This window comes from Saccopteryx bilineata, chromosome 3 (genome assembly GCF_036850765.1).
Source record: "Saccopteryx bilineata isolate mSacBil1 chromosome 3, mSacBil1_pri_phased_curated, whole genome shotgun sequence".
NCBI lineage: Eukaryota > Metazoa > Chordata > Mammalia > Chiroptera > Emballonuridae > Saccopteryx > Saccopteryx bilineata.
The window spans coordinates 302,694,446-302,711,342 of record NC_089492.1 but is presented as its reverse complement, the minus strand read 5'-3'; the positions used below and the strand labels follow the sequence as shown (position 1 = coordinate 302,711,342).

The 16,897-nt window shown below is 51.2% G+C and overlaps 1 protein-coding gene across 1 annotated transcript; it reads left to right on the top strand.

Moving 5' to 3' along the window:
- Nucleotides 1-401: 401 nt before the first annotated feature.
- Nucleotides 402-15,669, top strand: CACNG8 (calcium voltage-gated channel auxiliary subunit gamma 8). The gene is made up of 5 exons (XM_066265244.1): nucleotides 402-455; nucleotides 1,960-2,418; nucleotides 12,180-12,263; nucleotides 13,350-13,490; nucleotides 14,706-15,669. The coding sequence occupies exons 2-5, from the start codon at nucleotides 2,244-2,246 to the stop codon at nucleotides 15,449-15,451; spliced, it is 1,146 nt and encodes a 381-aa protein (XP_066121341.1). The 5' UTR covers nucleotides 402-455; nucleotides 1,960-2,243; the 3' UTR covers nucleotides 15,452-15,669.
- Nucleotides 15,670-16,897: the final 1,228 nt, after the last annotated feature.

Genomic DNA, 16,897 nt, shown 5'->3' with positions numbered 1-16,897 from the left:
ATGTGTGGGGTACTGGGCCCAGTTGCCATGGAGACACCCCCTAGACAACCTTTTCCAGCAGCCTCTCCTTGGAGCAGACCCAGTGGGGGCCAGCTGTTGGGGTGGAAAAGGCCAAGGTCACCCTGGTCCTGGGACCAGCATGGTGTTTCCCCCTCCTCTATGGCTTCCAGGCTCGTGCCTCTGACCGTGGTTTGGGAAGGAAGTGTAGGAAAGAGTGAGTGGTAGGAGCAGGTGAACGGACACCCGCCCGGAAGGAGGGCTGGGGGCGTGGTGGTGGGAGCGCTCTGCCCGAGGAAGCTGAATGGACAGGGACGAAGGAGGCAGAGGGGGGGGACTATTCCTAACTGAAGGAGGAGTTGTCATCCTGTGCATCCCATTTTTCTCAGAGGCCGTCTGTGGAAGGGATCTGATCAAATTTGGAAGAAAATGCGTGTTCAGTGTGTCTTCCTGCACAGGTGAAATTAGCAGGGGGAGTTCTAAGAGTCTTCCCAAAAAGGGAAGCCTAGGGGGCTTGAAGGGGGCTTTCCTGAGTAGGGAGAGATGCTGGGAGTCAGAGCGAGGGGAAGGGGCTGAGTGAAGGAGACTCTGCTGTGAGAGAGGTCGGGCAGGGGTGGGGGAAGTTCCTGTACCTTGCAGAGAGAGTGGAGGTCTAGGGGAGTTGGGGAGACCTAGAGTTGAGGGGGGTCCATCTCATGTGATGCGGTCACCAGGGCTGCCCTGGGGGGGAGTCTGTAGGCAGTGGGAGATGGAGGAAGGGCAGAGGCATGGGAGGTGGGGGCTGTTGGGCTGGGGGGAGGTAGATTTCCTTGGACTGCAGTGGGCATGCAGCTCACAGCTTGGGAGATCCTGCGTGGAGAGGAATTGGGGGGTCTGGAGGGAGGGATTCCTGTGCGTAGGAAATGAGACAGAGCTCTCGGAGAAAAATTTTCTTAATGAAGGAGGAGAAAGTGATGGTTATGATGAGTTCATCTAAGTTGTATAGATGGTGGGGCCTCGGTTTGGAAGATTTCTTTAAGCAAAGGAAAGAGTGGGGCATTTTCTTGAGTCAAAGACATGGAAGGGGGAAGGGGGAGTCAGTCCCAGGGACACAGGAGGAGCTGTTACCAGAGAGGTGATGGCGATGGGGGGCACTCTTCTAAACCAGTGGGGCTCATGTGCTGTTGGTTGTCCATTAAAATCCTCCAGGGAGCTTGGAAAAGCCAAGATGCTCTGGGCCACACCAGAATAGACTCATAACATCAGAATTTTTCTGGTGGGACTCAGGTATCAAAGGTCTCCTTTGGTGATCTTTCCAAAGTAGGTTGGAGGTTGAGAACTTTGGTCGAGAGAGAGAGAGAGAGAGAGAGAGAGAGAGAGAGAGAGAGAGAGAGAGTCTATGTGGGGAAGGGGATTGCCAGGCAGAGGATCTATTTTTTTGGGGGGGGTAATGGTAGCCTATTTGGGGGGGTAATGTGGTCCTTCTGAGTTGTGCAAACAGTGAGGATTTTTTGGGAAGACAGATTTCTTTCTCTTTTTTTTTTTTTAGCTGAGAAGAGATTGAGAGATTTATATTTCTTGTTTAGAGGACTTAGTAGGGGAAGAGGTGGGACTAGGAGGGAATGGTAAGGGGGGTCTTGGGGGAAATGAGGAAGAGGACAGGGGGTCCTTAGGATGAGGAAGCACTGGGGGCTGGAGTGAGGAATGCTTTTCCCAGGTCAGGACAGTGACCGGAGGGGAGGAGCTGGTGGGGCTGGAAGAGGGACCTGGAGGGTCAGGAATGGCAGGGGTACCTCTGGGAGTGGGCTGGGTGGGAAGAGTTTCCTGAGCTGAGGCAGATGTTGTCGTAGACAGAGAGGCAGTGGGAAGCACAGTGGAAGGAGTTTGTTCAACCTAGGGAATAATGGGGTTCTTTTTTGAGGGGGCAGAGGTACTGGTACTTTCTAACCCTTTCTCTCTGTCTCGCTCCCTGCCCTCTACCAGCTGGTGACCATGGCCGCTCTCTGACCCCTCCGGGTCAAGCCTCGTCCTCGCCGCCCCTCCCCAGCCCCGCAGGGCCCAGGCCCCTCACTTCCGCCTGTGCTGTGACCCCCCCAGTCGCCGGCACGGCCCCGCCCCCGCTGCCCCGGTGGTGGCCTGCGGCCCCCCGGTTGCCCGTGGTCAAACTGGAGTCTCTGAAGCGCTGGAATGAGGAAAGGGGCCTGTGGTGTGAGAAGGGGGTGCAGGTGCTACTGACCACGGTGGGCGCCTTCGCTGCCTTCGGCCTCATGACCATCGCCATCAGCACAGACTACTGGCTGTACACGCGCGCCTTCATCTGCAACACCACCAACCTCACAGCCGGTGACGACGGGCCACCCCACCGTGGGGGCGGCTCTTCCGAGAAGAAGGACCCGGGTGGCCTCACCCACTCGGGCCTTTGGAGGATCTGCTGCCTGGAAGGTAGGTGGGGCCGCTGCGCCCCTCCAGGTCTTCTCTCCTCGCCTTTGCCGAGTCTCCCGGGTGGTCTCCGTGGGTGGTCCTGCTGCTCCTACCGGTCCGCTCACGCGCACCCTGCTGCCCCTCTCCAGCTTTTCAACTCTTCTCTGCCAACTGGCCCCCCTCTGAATCCCCACCTGGGGGCACCTCTTATCTTATTTTCTCTCCCACATTCTACCCAGTTCTCTGCGTGCGCCCTCTCCCGCCCCGTTCCCGGCCTCTCCTTATCTCCATCTCTTTGCTTCACTTTGGTTGCTTTTCCCTTAAACCTGCTGCCTCACTGGCCACGCCCACGCCCCTCCCCCTTCTTGCCCTCTCTTCTCCCCCGTCCCTTTTCTCCCTTCTCTTGCCTGTCTTTCCCCACCAGGGTTTCTTCCAACCCCCCACCCTGTCCTGGTCCTCCCTTGTCCTCCAGATGGCTCGGTGTCATCGCCGCCTCCCCCAGCTTGCCTTCCCCTCTTTCTCCTCCCAGACCCCATTCCTCTTCCAACTCATCTCCTTTCCACCTCTGTTTTTTCCCTGGTCCTACTCTCTCTCTCTCTCTCTCTCTCTCTCTCTCTCTCTCTCTCTGTCGAGGCCACTCTTGTAGAGATGCCGCTCTGCATCTGTCCCGCTGTTATCTTTTTACCTGGGGATTCTCTCCCAGCCCGACTGCAACAGGAAACAGTAGGACTAGCCAACACCAAAGTTCCCTTTTTGAAGTTTAAAAGATTGAGATTCCCCAACCCCCTTCTCTCTTTCATCCCTTTTTTTTTCTCCATCTTTCTTCCTTTGTTGGGCTGAGCACTCAGAATGAGCAGGGAATGTTATCGTCTCCTCTAATCCCAGGAGTTGGGCGCCACCCTCCTGTTGGGAATAGGTAGCCTGAAACTCAGAGAGGTTAAGTCACTTGCTCAAGGTCACCCAGCTGCGGATGGGGCAGAGCCAAAACAAGGCAGGTCTGATGGATGGGGTTTGCAGATATGCTTGGGCTGGTGTGTGGAGTGTTTTAAACTGAAACCAAAATCTGAATTGGTTGCCAACATTTAAAAATAGGGAGATTTCACATGGAAAATCTGCTTTCCGGCTTCTTTTGAATGAGCCGGAAACTGACAACACGGGGTGGGGGAGGGGGTCTGCCTTGGCCACGATTGGTCAGATCTGAGTAGCATCTGCTTCTTTGGATAAGGCATGGGGGTGGGAGGGTCTCTATTTCCCCGCAGTCACCTTCACTCCCTATTGCCTCACATCCATTTTTCTCAGTTGCTTACTCCCTGCGGGCATTTGGCTTTAGGGTCACTCACTGGTGTGACTGAGCAGCAGGCACAGAGCCAAGTGGGTGGGCTTGCATCCTGAAACCCCTCGGGCAGCGGGCAGCGTAGGGTATCGAGTAAGAATGCCATCCATCCATCCATCCATCCATGCCCCCCAAATCCCTGTTTTTCTATGTCTTATATTCTAGAAGGAGAATCAGATAATAAGGGAGATAAATAAACGAGACATTCAGCGTGTTAGAGCCAAGAGCAAAGGAGATGGAAGTGTGTAAAGGGCACTTGTGTAAAACTGTCAAGGAGGAGACTTTGCAGTGACATGCGGAAGTCTGAAGGCGGGAGCGATGAGCCCCGTGGGTGTCTGGGGGAGCACAGCACCCTTCGGGTTGTAGCAAGAGGCAAAGCAAAGGCTCTGACCTAAGCCCCCAGGCAGAGAGAGTGTTGCCAATCAAAATTTTGTCAACTGTCTCTAGACTAGAAATATACTTTCCCCTATTTGAGAATCACTGCTCTAAGCTTGTGCCCTGAGCACCTGAGAATGGGAGTGGGTGGGAGGGGTGTTCATAAGCAGGGTTATTTATTTTTATTTTTCTTAGATTTTATTTATTGATTTTAGAGAGTGGAGAGAAAGAGAAAAAAAGGGGGGGGGAGGAGCAGGAAGCATCACCTCATAGTTGTTTCTTGAATGTGCGTAGACCAGAAAAGCCTGGGGTTTCGAACCAGTGACCTCAGTGTTCCACGTCAACGCCTTATCCACTGCCACCACCACAGGTCAGGCGGTGGGGTTTTTTGTTGTTGTTTTTTTTAAATTGAATTTATTAGGTTGACACTAGTCAACATAATTATACAGGTTTCAGGTGCCCAGTCCTACAACACGTCTCTCTACACCGTATTCTGTGTTCACTACCACGCCAGTCAATATTTTAATTACTTTTGTTTCTCTCATCTAATTTATTATAAGGAACTGCTATCAGAAGCTCAGTTTGGGACGTGTTAAATTTAACCTGCCTATTAGAGATATCCTCTAGGGCAAGGGTCAGCATGGTAAAAATCCCGTAACGTGCCAGATATTTCACCTTGGTGGAGTGTAGTCCCTATCTCAGCCACCTCTGAAAACACCCACAGACAACGCGTGAGTGAGTGGCCGTGGCTGTGTTTCAAAAGCTCACTGATGGACACTAACATCTGAATTTTATCTCATTTTCACGTGCCTTGAAATAATCTCTTTTGATATTTTTTCAGTCATTTTTAAAAAAGAGAGAGAGAGAATCCATTCCTCGCTGGGTTTGGCACGTGGGCCACGGTTTGGGGAGCCATGATCTAAGCAGTCAGCAATCTGACGAGAGGCCGGAGTTCAGGGGACAGTCTGGGCCGGAGACACAAATGGGGGCTCATGACCTGTGGACAGAGGAGGTCATCTAGGGAAGGAGAAGGGACAGTAACCAAAACACTGGTTGAAGGGCTGCCCCCTGAGCTAGTCCACTATGGAAAAAGCAGTTTGAGAGACAAGAAGAGGCCGGTGAGGAAGCTGAGGAAGGCGGGGCTAAGGAAGGCGTGGTCACAGAGGTTTGGGGCAAAGGAGGCAGGTGGGTGTCCAGGAGGCCAAAGGAAGAAACCGTTTTTATGGAGGAGGCGGCGGGGAAACGCAGGCTGGATTTATTGTCAGCATCATTGTCATTCACTTGTCACTGAATGCTCGCGAGAACCCTGGGCTGCGTGTCCAGTGTCCAATTATATACTTACCCACCAGAAATGGAAGCCGAGGCTCAGAGAAGTGAAGCGACTGTCCTAAGGTCACACAGCTGATAAAGTGATAGAGTCTGGATTTGAATCCAGCTCTGTTTTGTTTCCTAAAGAGAACAAAGTAACCTGTACACCAGCCTTCAGCCCATCAGGGAGGCAGGAGTGGAGGCACCGGTCCCCTGGAGGCTCTTGTTCTTTTTTTTTTTTTTTTTTTCCAGAGACAGAAAGAGAGTCAGCGAGAGGGACCGATAGGTACAGACAGACAGGAACAGAGAGAGCTGAGAAACATCAATCATCAGTTTTTTGTTGCGACATCTTAGTTGTTCATTGATTGCTTTCTCATATGTGCCTTAACCGTGGGCCTTCAGCAGACCGAGTAACCCCTTGCTCAAGCCAGCGACCTTGGGTCCAAGCTGGTGAGCTCTTTTTGCTCAAATCAGATGAGCCCACGCTCAAACTGGCAACCTCGGGGTCTCGAACCTGGGTCCTCCGCATCCTGGTCCGATGCTCTATCCACTGCGCCACCGCCTGGTCAGGCCGGAGGCTCTTGTTCTTGAAGGTGTTGTGTCTCCCCGTCCCCCTGGGGAATTCTTGGGGTCCACCCCCATCTCTGAGGGATGCTGTAGAATGCAGGGACTGGGTTTGCTGCCTGTGTGCCCCATACAGCAGGGTGACCTGGGGCTGAAAAGTAAACCTCTCCGTGCCTCATTCTTTCATCTGTGAAATGGGGATTAGACTAGCCTCTCACCACAGTACTGTGGAGTCAATGAGTTCCTTTGGTATCTAAAGACTAGCACAGAGTCAGGACTTAATTGTGTAGTTTATATTTTGTTGTTATTATTATTATTATTATTTGGAATTCGGGTGACCCTGAACCCCTCCTCCTTGGGAATCCAGAAGTCCCAGCCTCCCACCTAGCACTGCCCAATAGAAACCTCACATGAGCTCTCCATATGATTTAAATCATTTTAGTAGCTACATGAAAACAAACAGGAAAAAGTTCAATGAATATCATTTATACAATATAAGATATTTATATAAAGGTTAACAATATATTTGACTTAACCAAGCAGAGCCAAAATAACATTTTAACATTCAATCAATATAAAAAAGACTAATGAAATGTCATGCTTTTTTTTTTCATACTAAGTCTGAAATCAGTGAGTATTTTACCCTCATAGCACATCTCATTTGTGACATTTCAAGTGTCCGAGAGCTATCTGGGGCTGGTGGTATCTCTGTGGGTCTAGCCCTTTGCTGGAAATGTCAGCTACTGTCCCAGGTGCTTTGTTAGGACACAATGACCTGGACCCAGAGACCATTAACTCAAGCCAATTGTGCACAGCCCCTGTGCTCTGCACCTCACATGCCGTATTATCTCGTTGAGTCCTCCCAACTGCACAAGGGGAAGGTGTTATTTTTTTAATTAAAATTTTTAAAATTTATTTATTTTAGAAAGAAGAGAGAGAGAGAGTGATAGAAAGAGAGAGAAGGGGGAGGAGCAGGAAGCATCAACTTCCCTATGTGCCTTGACCGGGCAAGCCTGGGGTTTCTGAACCAGTGACCTCAGCGTTCCAGGTCAACGCTTTACCCACTATGCCACCACAGGTCAGGCTGGGAGGGTGTTATTATCACTTGTGTTGGTCAGGGCAGGAGGCTGGTGGCCAGAAAGGGGAAGTGAGTCATCTCACCTGCGCCCTCTTCACCGGGACCTAGGCAGGTCCTGGGGGAGAGTCGAGGACACATCACTGCCGTTGCTGCACATGGAGAGCTCTCCCATCCCAATCGGGTTATGGCCCCATGACTCCCATGTGTCTTGTGCTTGACTGTGTGTTTCACTGAATTCTTTTAAAAAAGATTTATTGATTGATTGATTTTAGAGAGAGAGAAGGGGTCAGAGACATCCATGTGTTGTTCCACTTATTTATACATTCATTGATTGATTCTCTCTCTCTCTCTCTCTCTTTTTAGCGTGAAAGAGACAGACAGGATGGGAGAGAGATGAGAAGCATCAACTCATCCTTGCAGCAGCTTAGTTGTTGTTCATTTTTTGCTTTATCATATGTACCTTGATGGGTGGGGGGACAGGCTTCAGCCCAGCTAGTGAACTCTTGCTCAAGCCAGTGACCTTTAGGCTCAAGCCAGCGATCATGGGGTCATGTTGATGACCCCAAGCTCAAGCCCATGACCCCACGCTTAAGCTGGTGGGCCTGCGCTCAAACCGGCGACCTCAGGGTTTCAATACTGGGTCCTCAGAGTCCCAGGCTGCTGCTCTATCCACTGCGCAATCACTTGGTCCAGCATGGTTGAGTCTTGTATGTGCCCTGACTCCGGATCAAACCTGCAACCTTGGGATATTAGGATGATGTTCTAACCAACTAAGCTACCTAGCCAGGGTTCATTGAATTCTTATCAAACCCTATAAGGTCGTATCATTATTTTAATTTTTTTAAAAAAATTAATTTTAGAGAGAGTAAGGGGGAGAGAGAGAGAGAGAGACAGAAACATGGATCTCTTTCTGTATGTGCCCTGACTAGAGATCGAACCTTCAACCTTCGTGTTTCAGGATGACACTCTAATCAACAGAGCTACCCGGCCAGGGCACACACATCATCCTCATTTTTGAAACGAGGAAACTGAGCCTATGAGGCCGTTCAAGTCCCAAAGCCACACAGCCGGGAAGTAGCAGCCCTGGCATATGAGTCCAGAGCCTGTGCTTGTAGCCACCAACACTGCTGTGCTCCCCTGGGCCCTGAAGCCCAGTCCTCCTGCCTCTCTTCCTGTGACCTGAGCCACATGGAACTCAGCAGCTTTTTTAATTCCATGCCTCGGTTTCCTCATCTGGGGGGGGGGGGCAGTTATTGCCTCATACTACCCCTAGGGTTAATCCTAAGCACTGAGTGCATTACTAGCTGTCAATGGATTGGAGAAGAGCCTGGTGTGCGGTTAGCTCTCAGGAAGTGCTTGTTTTCATTACTGTCGTTCTACCAGAAAAGTCTGTGTGTCCTGTGCTGTTCACATTCAATCCCACTGAATTGTCAGTGTGAGAGAAGTTCTGTGATCCCCTTCCAGAAAGCAGAGTACTTGAATCCCCCGTCTTACCTACCACTCTGTAATGGATGTGCTGACTGGCAAGAGTTTGCATTTGAGAGTGTACATTCATTTATTCACTAATTTTTAAAAAAATATATAAAATGCACATTACATAAAACTGATCATTTTAATTATGTCTAAGGGTACAGTTTAGTGGTGTTAAGTAATTTACACTGTTGTGCAACCATCACCATCATCCATCTCCAGAACTCTTTTTATCTTGTAAAACTTTAACTCTGACCCCATTAAACAATAACTCCCCATTTCTGGTTCCCCTGCCCCTGGCAACCACCATTTTACTTTCTGTCTTTCTGAATTTGTTTCTGCTAGGCACCTCATAGAAGTGGAATCATTTGTACTTTGGTAACTGGCTTATTTTACTTAACGTTATATCTTCAAGGTTCATCCATGTTGTAGTGTATGTCAGAATTTCCTTCCTTTTTACAACTGAATAATATTCCACTGAATGTATAAGTCATATTCATCAATTATGGACACTTGGGTTGCTTTGACTATTGTTAATAATGCTGCTATTAAAATGGGTGTACTGCCTGACCAGTGGTGGTGCAGTGGATAGAGCATTAACCTTCAATGTTGAAGTTCCAGGTTTGAAACCCCGTGGTCTCTGGTTTGAGCACAGGCTCACCAGCTTGAGTGCAGGGTCACTGGCTTGAGCCCAAGGTCACTGGCTTGAGCAAGGGGTCACTGGCTCAGTTGGAGTCCCCCCCCCCACAAGCACATGTGAGAAGTAATCAATGAACAACTAAAGTGCTGCAACTATGAGTTGATGCCTCTCATCTCTCTCTCAAAAAAGAAAGAAAGGAAGGAAGAAAGAGAGAAAGAGAGAAGGATAAAAGGAAAATGGGTGTACCAATATTTCTTAGAGACCTCACTTTCAATTATTTTTAGTGTATAGCCAAAAGTGGAGTTGCTGGATCATTTAGTAATTCTGTTTTTATTTTATTATTATTTTTTGAGAAACCTCCATACTATTTTTCATATCAACTCCACCATTTAACATTCCAACCAATAGTGCACAAGGGTCCCAATTTCTCCATATCCTTGCCAACACTTGTTTCTTTTTTTTCTTTTTTCTTTCTTATATTAGTCATCCTAATGGTTACAAGGTAGTTTCTCATTGTGGTTTTGATTTGCAGTTCCCTAGTGATTAATAATGGTGAGTATCTTTTCTTGTGCTTGTTGGCCCATTTAATAATTTTTTTTCTTTTAATGGAATCTTTTTTCAAAATTGATTTTTAGAGGGAGAGAAACATTGATTTGTTGTTCCATTTACTTATGCATCCATTGATTGATTCTTATATGTGCCCTGACTGGGGATCAAACCAACAACCTTGGTGTATTGGGACAATGCTCTAACCAACTGAGATACCCAGCCAGGGCCAATCATTCTTTCATAAATATATATATTATTTTTAATATATTTATTTATTTTTATTTATATATATTTATTTTTTTTGTATTTTTCTGAAGTGAGAAGCTGGGAGGCAGAGAGACAGATTCCTGCATGCGCCCGACTGGGATCCACCAGGCATGCCCACTAGGGGGCGATACTCTGCCCATCTGGGGCGTTGCTCTGTTGCAACTGGAGCCATTCTAGCACCTGAGGCAGAGGCCATGGAGCCATCCTCAGCACCCGGGCCAACTTTGCTCCAATGGAGCCTTGGCTGTGGGAGAGGAAGAGAGAAATAGAGAGAAAGGAGAGGGGGAAGGGTGGAGAAATAGATGGATGCTTCTCCTGTGTGCCCTGGCAGGGAATCAAACCAGGGTCTTCCACACTCTGGGCCGATGCTCTACCACTGAGCAAAGCAGCCAGGGCCCATAAAAATATTTATCAGGTATTAAGTATGTGCCAGGTGCTGGGGATACAGTGGTCAACAGTTCATATGCTTACATTCCAGTAAGGCAAACTGCTGTGTGTTTGAGTCTGCTTTCACCATCCATCAGCTGTGAACTGATGAAACCTTTTTGTGCTTTTGTCTCTTCATCTGGACAATGGGTATGTCGATTGATAATGACTGAGCACTTCATTGTGATCTAGGTAAAGTGTTAAATCTCTACCTGAATTGAATCCTCACAACAACCCCTTAAGGGAGGTCTTATTTCCCCCCTTTTTAGGTGAAGGAACTGGAGTAAAGTGACCTAAGTAGTGCCCACAAGGTCACAGAATAAATAAGGATGTGACGGAGTCAGGCTTCATCATCAAGCAGTGGGATTTCATTTCCCAATGTCTGGCCACTGCACACCACCAATAACATTACCTATTTCATGGGCCTCTGGGAAGCTCTGGATGAGTTCATCTACCCAGGAAACACTTAATAATGTTAGCTTTTAGTGGCATTACTCACTCACTGCCTTATATTCCTTCTTCCCAATCTTTGTCGTTATCACCATTCCTTTTCCTGCCATCTTTTGCCTTGAATCTCTCCTTCTGCTCTTCTTATATTCATTCATTCATTTAATCTTCATTCATTCTTTCCTTTTTTCTTCATTCATTCATTGGACACCCATTTCTTGAGGCCTCCTTTGTGCCATACAATGCTAAGGGTACACAGAAGAATCAGACCCCATGCGTCCCCCTCCCCCCACCTTGCAGAAACTCTCAGCTTGCTAAGAAGAAACCCATAAATCAACCTGATGCATGCCAGAAAGGGGGTAGCCCAGGGAGCCGCTGCACCCCAGAAGGGGAACTGGACCCAACTTTAGCGGGAGGAGTGAGTGCATGTGCGCGTGCAGGAGCCCAGGGAAAGCTTCCTCAAGGAGGTGCCCCGTGAGCTGCCCACTTGCGGGGTAAGTTGTCATCAGTGAAGAATGTGAGTGGACTGTCTGGCAGCCTGGAGTTTGGAAGGAGCCTGGAGAATCAAGGAAACTAAACTGTATTTATCTTCATGCTTATGTATATGTCAATCTCCCGCTATGTGGTAGAACAGGACCTGTCCCTCAGAAATGAGATGATAGGTTCCCAAAGGGTGTGAGGTCCAGGACTTGAGGATAGGATTCTAGGGGGACGTGTGGTATGGGACTACATGAGCTCTAGAGGCATACCCCCTCGTGTGCCTGTTTGCTCTGATCATTCATCCCCTTCCGAGGGATTCCAGGTAAGACGCTGGGAATCCTCCTTAAACACAGTATTGAAAAGATTACAACTCTCACGAACCACCAGGGCTGTTCCCCCCTCAGATGGACTCAAGACTTCAAAGGGCCTCTCGGGAAATGTAGCCTTCCTCGCCCTCTGCAGCCTCCTTCATTATTCCACGCATTTTCAGTCACCTAGTTCAGAGTTAGAAAGAAGGGTGCCTTGACATTGTTGAAACTGACATCTTATAGAGAGGGAAACAGAAGGCCAGAGAGGCTGATGTCCTAGCCCAGGTTTCAGAGCAAGGGTCCTTGTGGCCTTTTATTGATTTTGGATTTTTTTTTTTTTTAACTGGTAAAGAAATTGAGGCCAGAGAGGTTGAAAATTTGTCCCAGAGGCTGGGACAGGCTGAGGAGCCAGGACTTTCTGCCTCCCAATCAACTCAGAGAGGGGGAGTTGGGGAAAGGGGTGGGATTTCTTCCACAGGGCATTCCCCCAACTCTTAAGTCCCCTCCACACCATCACCTCCGTCCGTCCCCCTCCAGGGTTGAAAAGAGGCGTCTGCGTGAAGATCAACCATTTCCCCGAGGACACTGACTATGACCATGACAGCGCGGAGTATCTGCTCCGTATGTTGGGGTCGGGACAGATTGGGGTGTCTGTGTGCTCTGGGCGGGGAGGGGGAGGGGCCGGGGAGGCTGGTGGGCGGGAGAGGAGCCGGCAGTTAGATCGACATACAGAGATGAGTGTGCCAGCTAATCCAAGTTCAGATACTGAGATCCTCTGGCCCCGGATTGGCGCAGTGGTCTCTCGCCCGCCCCCTCCTCTCACCTCCGGGAGGGCTAAGGGGCATTATGGGAGCTTATTGGCCGCCCTGCTGCCCTGGGCACTGGCGGCAACTCAAACTATGACTGGTTGTCGTTCCTGGGCTGGGATTGGCCGCTGCGCCCCGGGCTGTGAAGCAATCTGTGGCGCCGACTGGCCACTCTTGGAGCGAGCTGGGGAAGTCTGTTATGCGATTGGTAGCTACCCCGAGAATGCGGCAAATCCTGAATTATGATTGGCTATGGCATCTGATGGGCTCAGAGATCGCAAAATCTGTTTGCCCAGCGTTTGGGGGGTGGGTGGAAAGGACTGCAGGGTGGGAGCGAGACTTGAGGAAGGGAGAAGGAGAAAAAGAGAAGAGAAATCCGGAGCTATAAATAAAGCCAAACAGCAAAGGGGTGGTGGAGGTGATGGAAAGAAGGGAGGGAGAGATAAAGCCAGGCAGAAAGGAGAGCAGGAGGGAGAGAAAAATAATAAGGTCTGATAGAGGAATCTTGAGAAATTTTTTTAAAAAGACGCATAAAGAGATGAATCATGGGAGAAGGAAAAAGAAAGGGAGAGACTCACAGAAATAAAGAAGTTCAGAGAAAGAGCGAGAGAGTGGTTTAGGGAAATAAGGAGAAGAAAAAAATGCCAGGAGAGAGAAAAATAGACCGAGGAAGAAAGAAAAAGGAAATCAGACCGAGAAATAGAAAAATGTTAAAAAGGAGAAGGAGGCAATGAATGAAATAACCAGAACACAGGCAGAGAGGGAAAACTGGAGAAGGAGGGACAAGTGGAGGCGAAAGGAGGCTGGAGGAGCAGCGCCGGGGGCGCCCGCGTCTGCGTCTGACCGCCCTGAAGCCCACCCTGTCCCTTTTCCTCCCCATCCCCTCCTTGCTCCCTCGCAGGAGTCGTCCGGGCCTCCAGCATCTTCCCCATCCTCAGCGCCATCCTGCTGCTGCTTGGGGGCGTGTGCGTGGCGGCCTCCCGGGTCTACAAGTCCAAGCGGAACATCATTCTGGGCGCAGGAATCCTGTTCGTGGCAGCAGGTGAGAGGCAGAGAGAGGGGGCGGCCCACATACGCCGCCACGTGTGTGTGTGGTTGTGTGTGCAAAGCCACCCTGCCCCGGACGTCCCCTGGGGCCCCGAGCCTGCCTAGGCTCTTCCCAAGCTCCATCGCCACCCACTGGGCAAGGTAGGTGTCGCTTTCGCGCCGTTTCCTGGAGCGCGAACCCAGCACAGACGGGTATCTAGCGCGTAATATGCGATGCGGAGAGTTTAGGTTTCAAAACTCACGTTTCTGGCGACGGGAGGGGAGGGGCTTGGACCGTGAGACGTGATTAGGGGTCTTGAAGGTACAGGGGCGGGACTGGGCAGTAGGAGACCAGGCAGTGGAGGAGAGAGTGAGTTAGAAGCAGATGGGGCGGAGCCTACTTTAGACGCTGGGACCTTAGACCCAAGCAGATCCAGGAAGGGGCTGGTCCTGGCAAACCTTCAGACCAATCCCCAAGGGAGGCATTCGTTAAGCGGTAAGATTCCCTTTCTACCCGGAATGAGTAGTGCTGCGAAGTTCCGGGGGAGGGGGACGCAGAGCTTTTTTGAAGAGGTGGGGCAGGATTTATCATGAGGAGCAAAAGAAACTTTAGAGATGGATCAAGATATTAAGGGGGCAGAGCTTGCTAGACCTGAGACCAGGGAGGAGCCCGGCTTAGACACTCGGGGAATAGTGTCAGGCAATCCAAAGGCTGAACTTAGAGTAGAAATGGGACCTGCTCTAATAAGGATGAATTTTAGACCAGCAGGGGGAGGACCTAGAAGAGTTAACCAGACTGGGATGATAATCATGAAAAGAAGACTTTAGGTCAGCCAGGGCCTAGAGACTCGGAGGGGGATTAGCTCATTAAGAGGTTAAACTAGCAGAGGGTGGGAAACCCAGGTGCATACGTTAATGGTGATGTTAGGGCCTGGTGGGATCTGGACCCTGAGGTGTGGCCTAGGCTGGGGGGCGGGGCCTCAGCTATCCTGGGACGGGACTTGAACCTTACGGGGCGGAGTCTGAACCATTTGGGGCACGTCCTAGGCTACCTGCGGTCGGGTCCTGACCAGCTGGGTAGGAGGTTAGACCACCTGGGACCGGGCTCAGATCACTAGGGCAGGGCCTGTACAATCGGGGGAGGGGCTTAGGCGCGCGGGGGCGGGATCTAGGGCGGGGCGGGGCGGGGCCGGGGTGGCCTAGAGGCTCCCGTTTGACCATCCCCGCCCAGGCCTGAGCAACATCATTGGAGTCATCGTGTACATCTCGGCCAACGCGGGCGAGCCCGGCCCGAAGCGGGACGAGGAGAAGAAGAACCACTACTCGTACGGCTGGTCCTTCTACTTCGGCGGGCTGTCGTTCATCCTGGCCGAGGTGATCGGTGTGCTAGCCGTCAACATTTACATCGAGCGCAGCCGCGAGGCGCACTGCCAGTCACGCTCGGACCTGCTCAAGGCCGGCGGGGGCGCGGGCGGCAGTGGCGGGAGCGGCCCCTCGGCCATCCTCCGTCTGCCCAGTTACCGCTTCCGCTACCGCCGCCGCTCCCGCTCTAGCTCCCGCTCCAGCGAGCCGTCGCCGTCGCGGGACGCGTCTCCCAGTGGCGCCGGGGGCCCGGGCTTCGCCTCCACGGACATCTCCATGTACACACTCAGCCGCGACCCGTCCAAGGGCAGCGTGGCGGCGGGGCTGGCGGGGGCCGGCGGCGGAGGGGCGTTCGGCAGCGCGGCCGGGGGCGCCGGAGGCGGCGGCGGAGGGGCGGGCGCCGAGCGGGACCGCGGGGGGGCGTCCGGCTTCCTCACGCTGCATAACACCTTCCCCAAGGAGGCGGGTGGCGGCGTCACGGTCACCGTCACCGGGCCGCCTGCTGCCCCCGCGCCCGCCCCGCCTGCACCCACGGCGCCCGCCCCCGGGACCCTGGCCAAGGAGGCCGCCGCCTCCAACACCAACACTCTCAACAGGAAAACCACGCCGGTGTAGGGGAGCGCGGGGGGGCACCAGGGCGCGTGCGCGGGCGCGCGTGCAACGAGGCTGCCGGGGGTCGGGCCGTCCCCTCTTTCCGGGTGAGCGCGCTGGATGGAGACTGCTTGGCCTTCCCCCCAGCGCCCCCTCCCACCCAGGCGTGGGGGAGCGCTCCTCACTCTCGGATCAGGGACCTCAAGGGAGGGGGAAGGGAAGGAAAAGGAAGGGGCCGTGTGAGGAAGCGCCGTGTTTTATTTTTTGTGGGGTTGGGTGGGGGGGAGGGCTGTGGTGTTTTTTGAAGTTTTGAGATGTTTTCTTTTTAATGTTTTTCTGTGTGCATGTGGGGGCGGGGCGGGGGGAGGGAGGGTCTCCCAGCCCAGCCCAACTCCTGGAGAGGGGCCCATAACACACAAATATATAGTTATACCTACAAACTATATATATGCTCTCTATAAAGAGACAGGTGAAGAAACGGGATGTGAAAAGACGGAGTGACAAGGTAGGGATGTGGACACTCATTCACTTTTCCATTCATTCCACAAAGGTTTATTAAGCACCTGCTGTGTACCAGGATGACACTGCCAAAGATATAAACAGGCACAGAGAGTGACTTGTTCAGCCGTTACCAGTAATTTATTTCTGTACTGAAGTGTTGGCATTGGGTTGAATGCTGAGCCTATAGAAGGGAGGAAAACAGACAGGGTCCCTACCGTCCTCGTAGAGTTTACATCTTGTGCATCGAACAAGGATTTGAGTCTACAAACAGTACATTACAGTTAGGACATAGGAAAAGTCCAAAATGCTCCGTTAGGGGGTGCTTAACCCAATTTAAAAGGAAGGGATGTTTTAGCTTACAGAGATAGGATGACAAGAAGCAGCCAGGTGAAGCTCGGAGGAAGTTTCAGACAGAGAACATATACAAGGGCTCTGGGGCAGGACCGGAGGAGCTTCCAGGGAAAGCTATGGAGTCCTGATCCAGGCGCACCTGAAACAGGGTGAGACTGGAGACATATAGACAGGGCCAGACTTCTCAGGGACTTGTAGGTTAGGCTGGGAGTTTAGGTTTTGTTCTGAGGGCGGTGGGGAGCCATGGAAAGAATGGCTGTCAGCAGGAGTGCAACGTGAATAGTGTACAAAGGCAAGGCAGGAACTCAGATGAGAGAGGCAGAGATGCACTGCAATTCAGCATCAAACACAGGCACTGACTCTTGAAATTCGCACTCGTGGGAGAAAGCAGATAATTCCACAAATCCTAAAGCACAGGCATGGTGTCTGTTGTGCAGGAGGGACACTGGGAACTTCGAGATTCATGTCACTCATTCATTCAGCCATTCATTCACTCGTTGACATTTTTGCACCTCTACTAATGTACTAGGCAAATAATGTGCTAGAATTGGGATCCCTGGAGAGGAAACTGAAGCAGACCTTATGGGAGAGCTGTCAAAAAACACAGTCCAGGCAGGG

Bases quoted from the DNA above. Each gene is read 5' to 3' on its own strand.
- CACNG8 (XM_066265244.1), top strand. From the start codon at position 2,244: ATGACCATCGCCATCAGCACAGACTACTGGCTGTACACGCGCGCCTTC. The intron at 12,264-13,349 runs GTATGTTGGGGT...GCTCCCTCGCAG, and splicing joins CAGCGCGGAGTATCTGCTCC to GAGTCGTCCGGGCCTCCAGC. The intron at 13,491-14,705 runs GTGAGAGGCAGA...ATCCCCGCCCAG, and splicing joins AATCCTGTTCGTGGCAGCAG to GCCTGAGCAACATCATTGGA.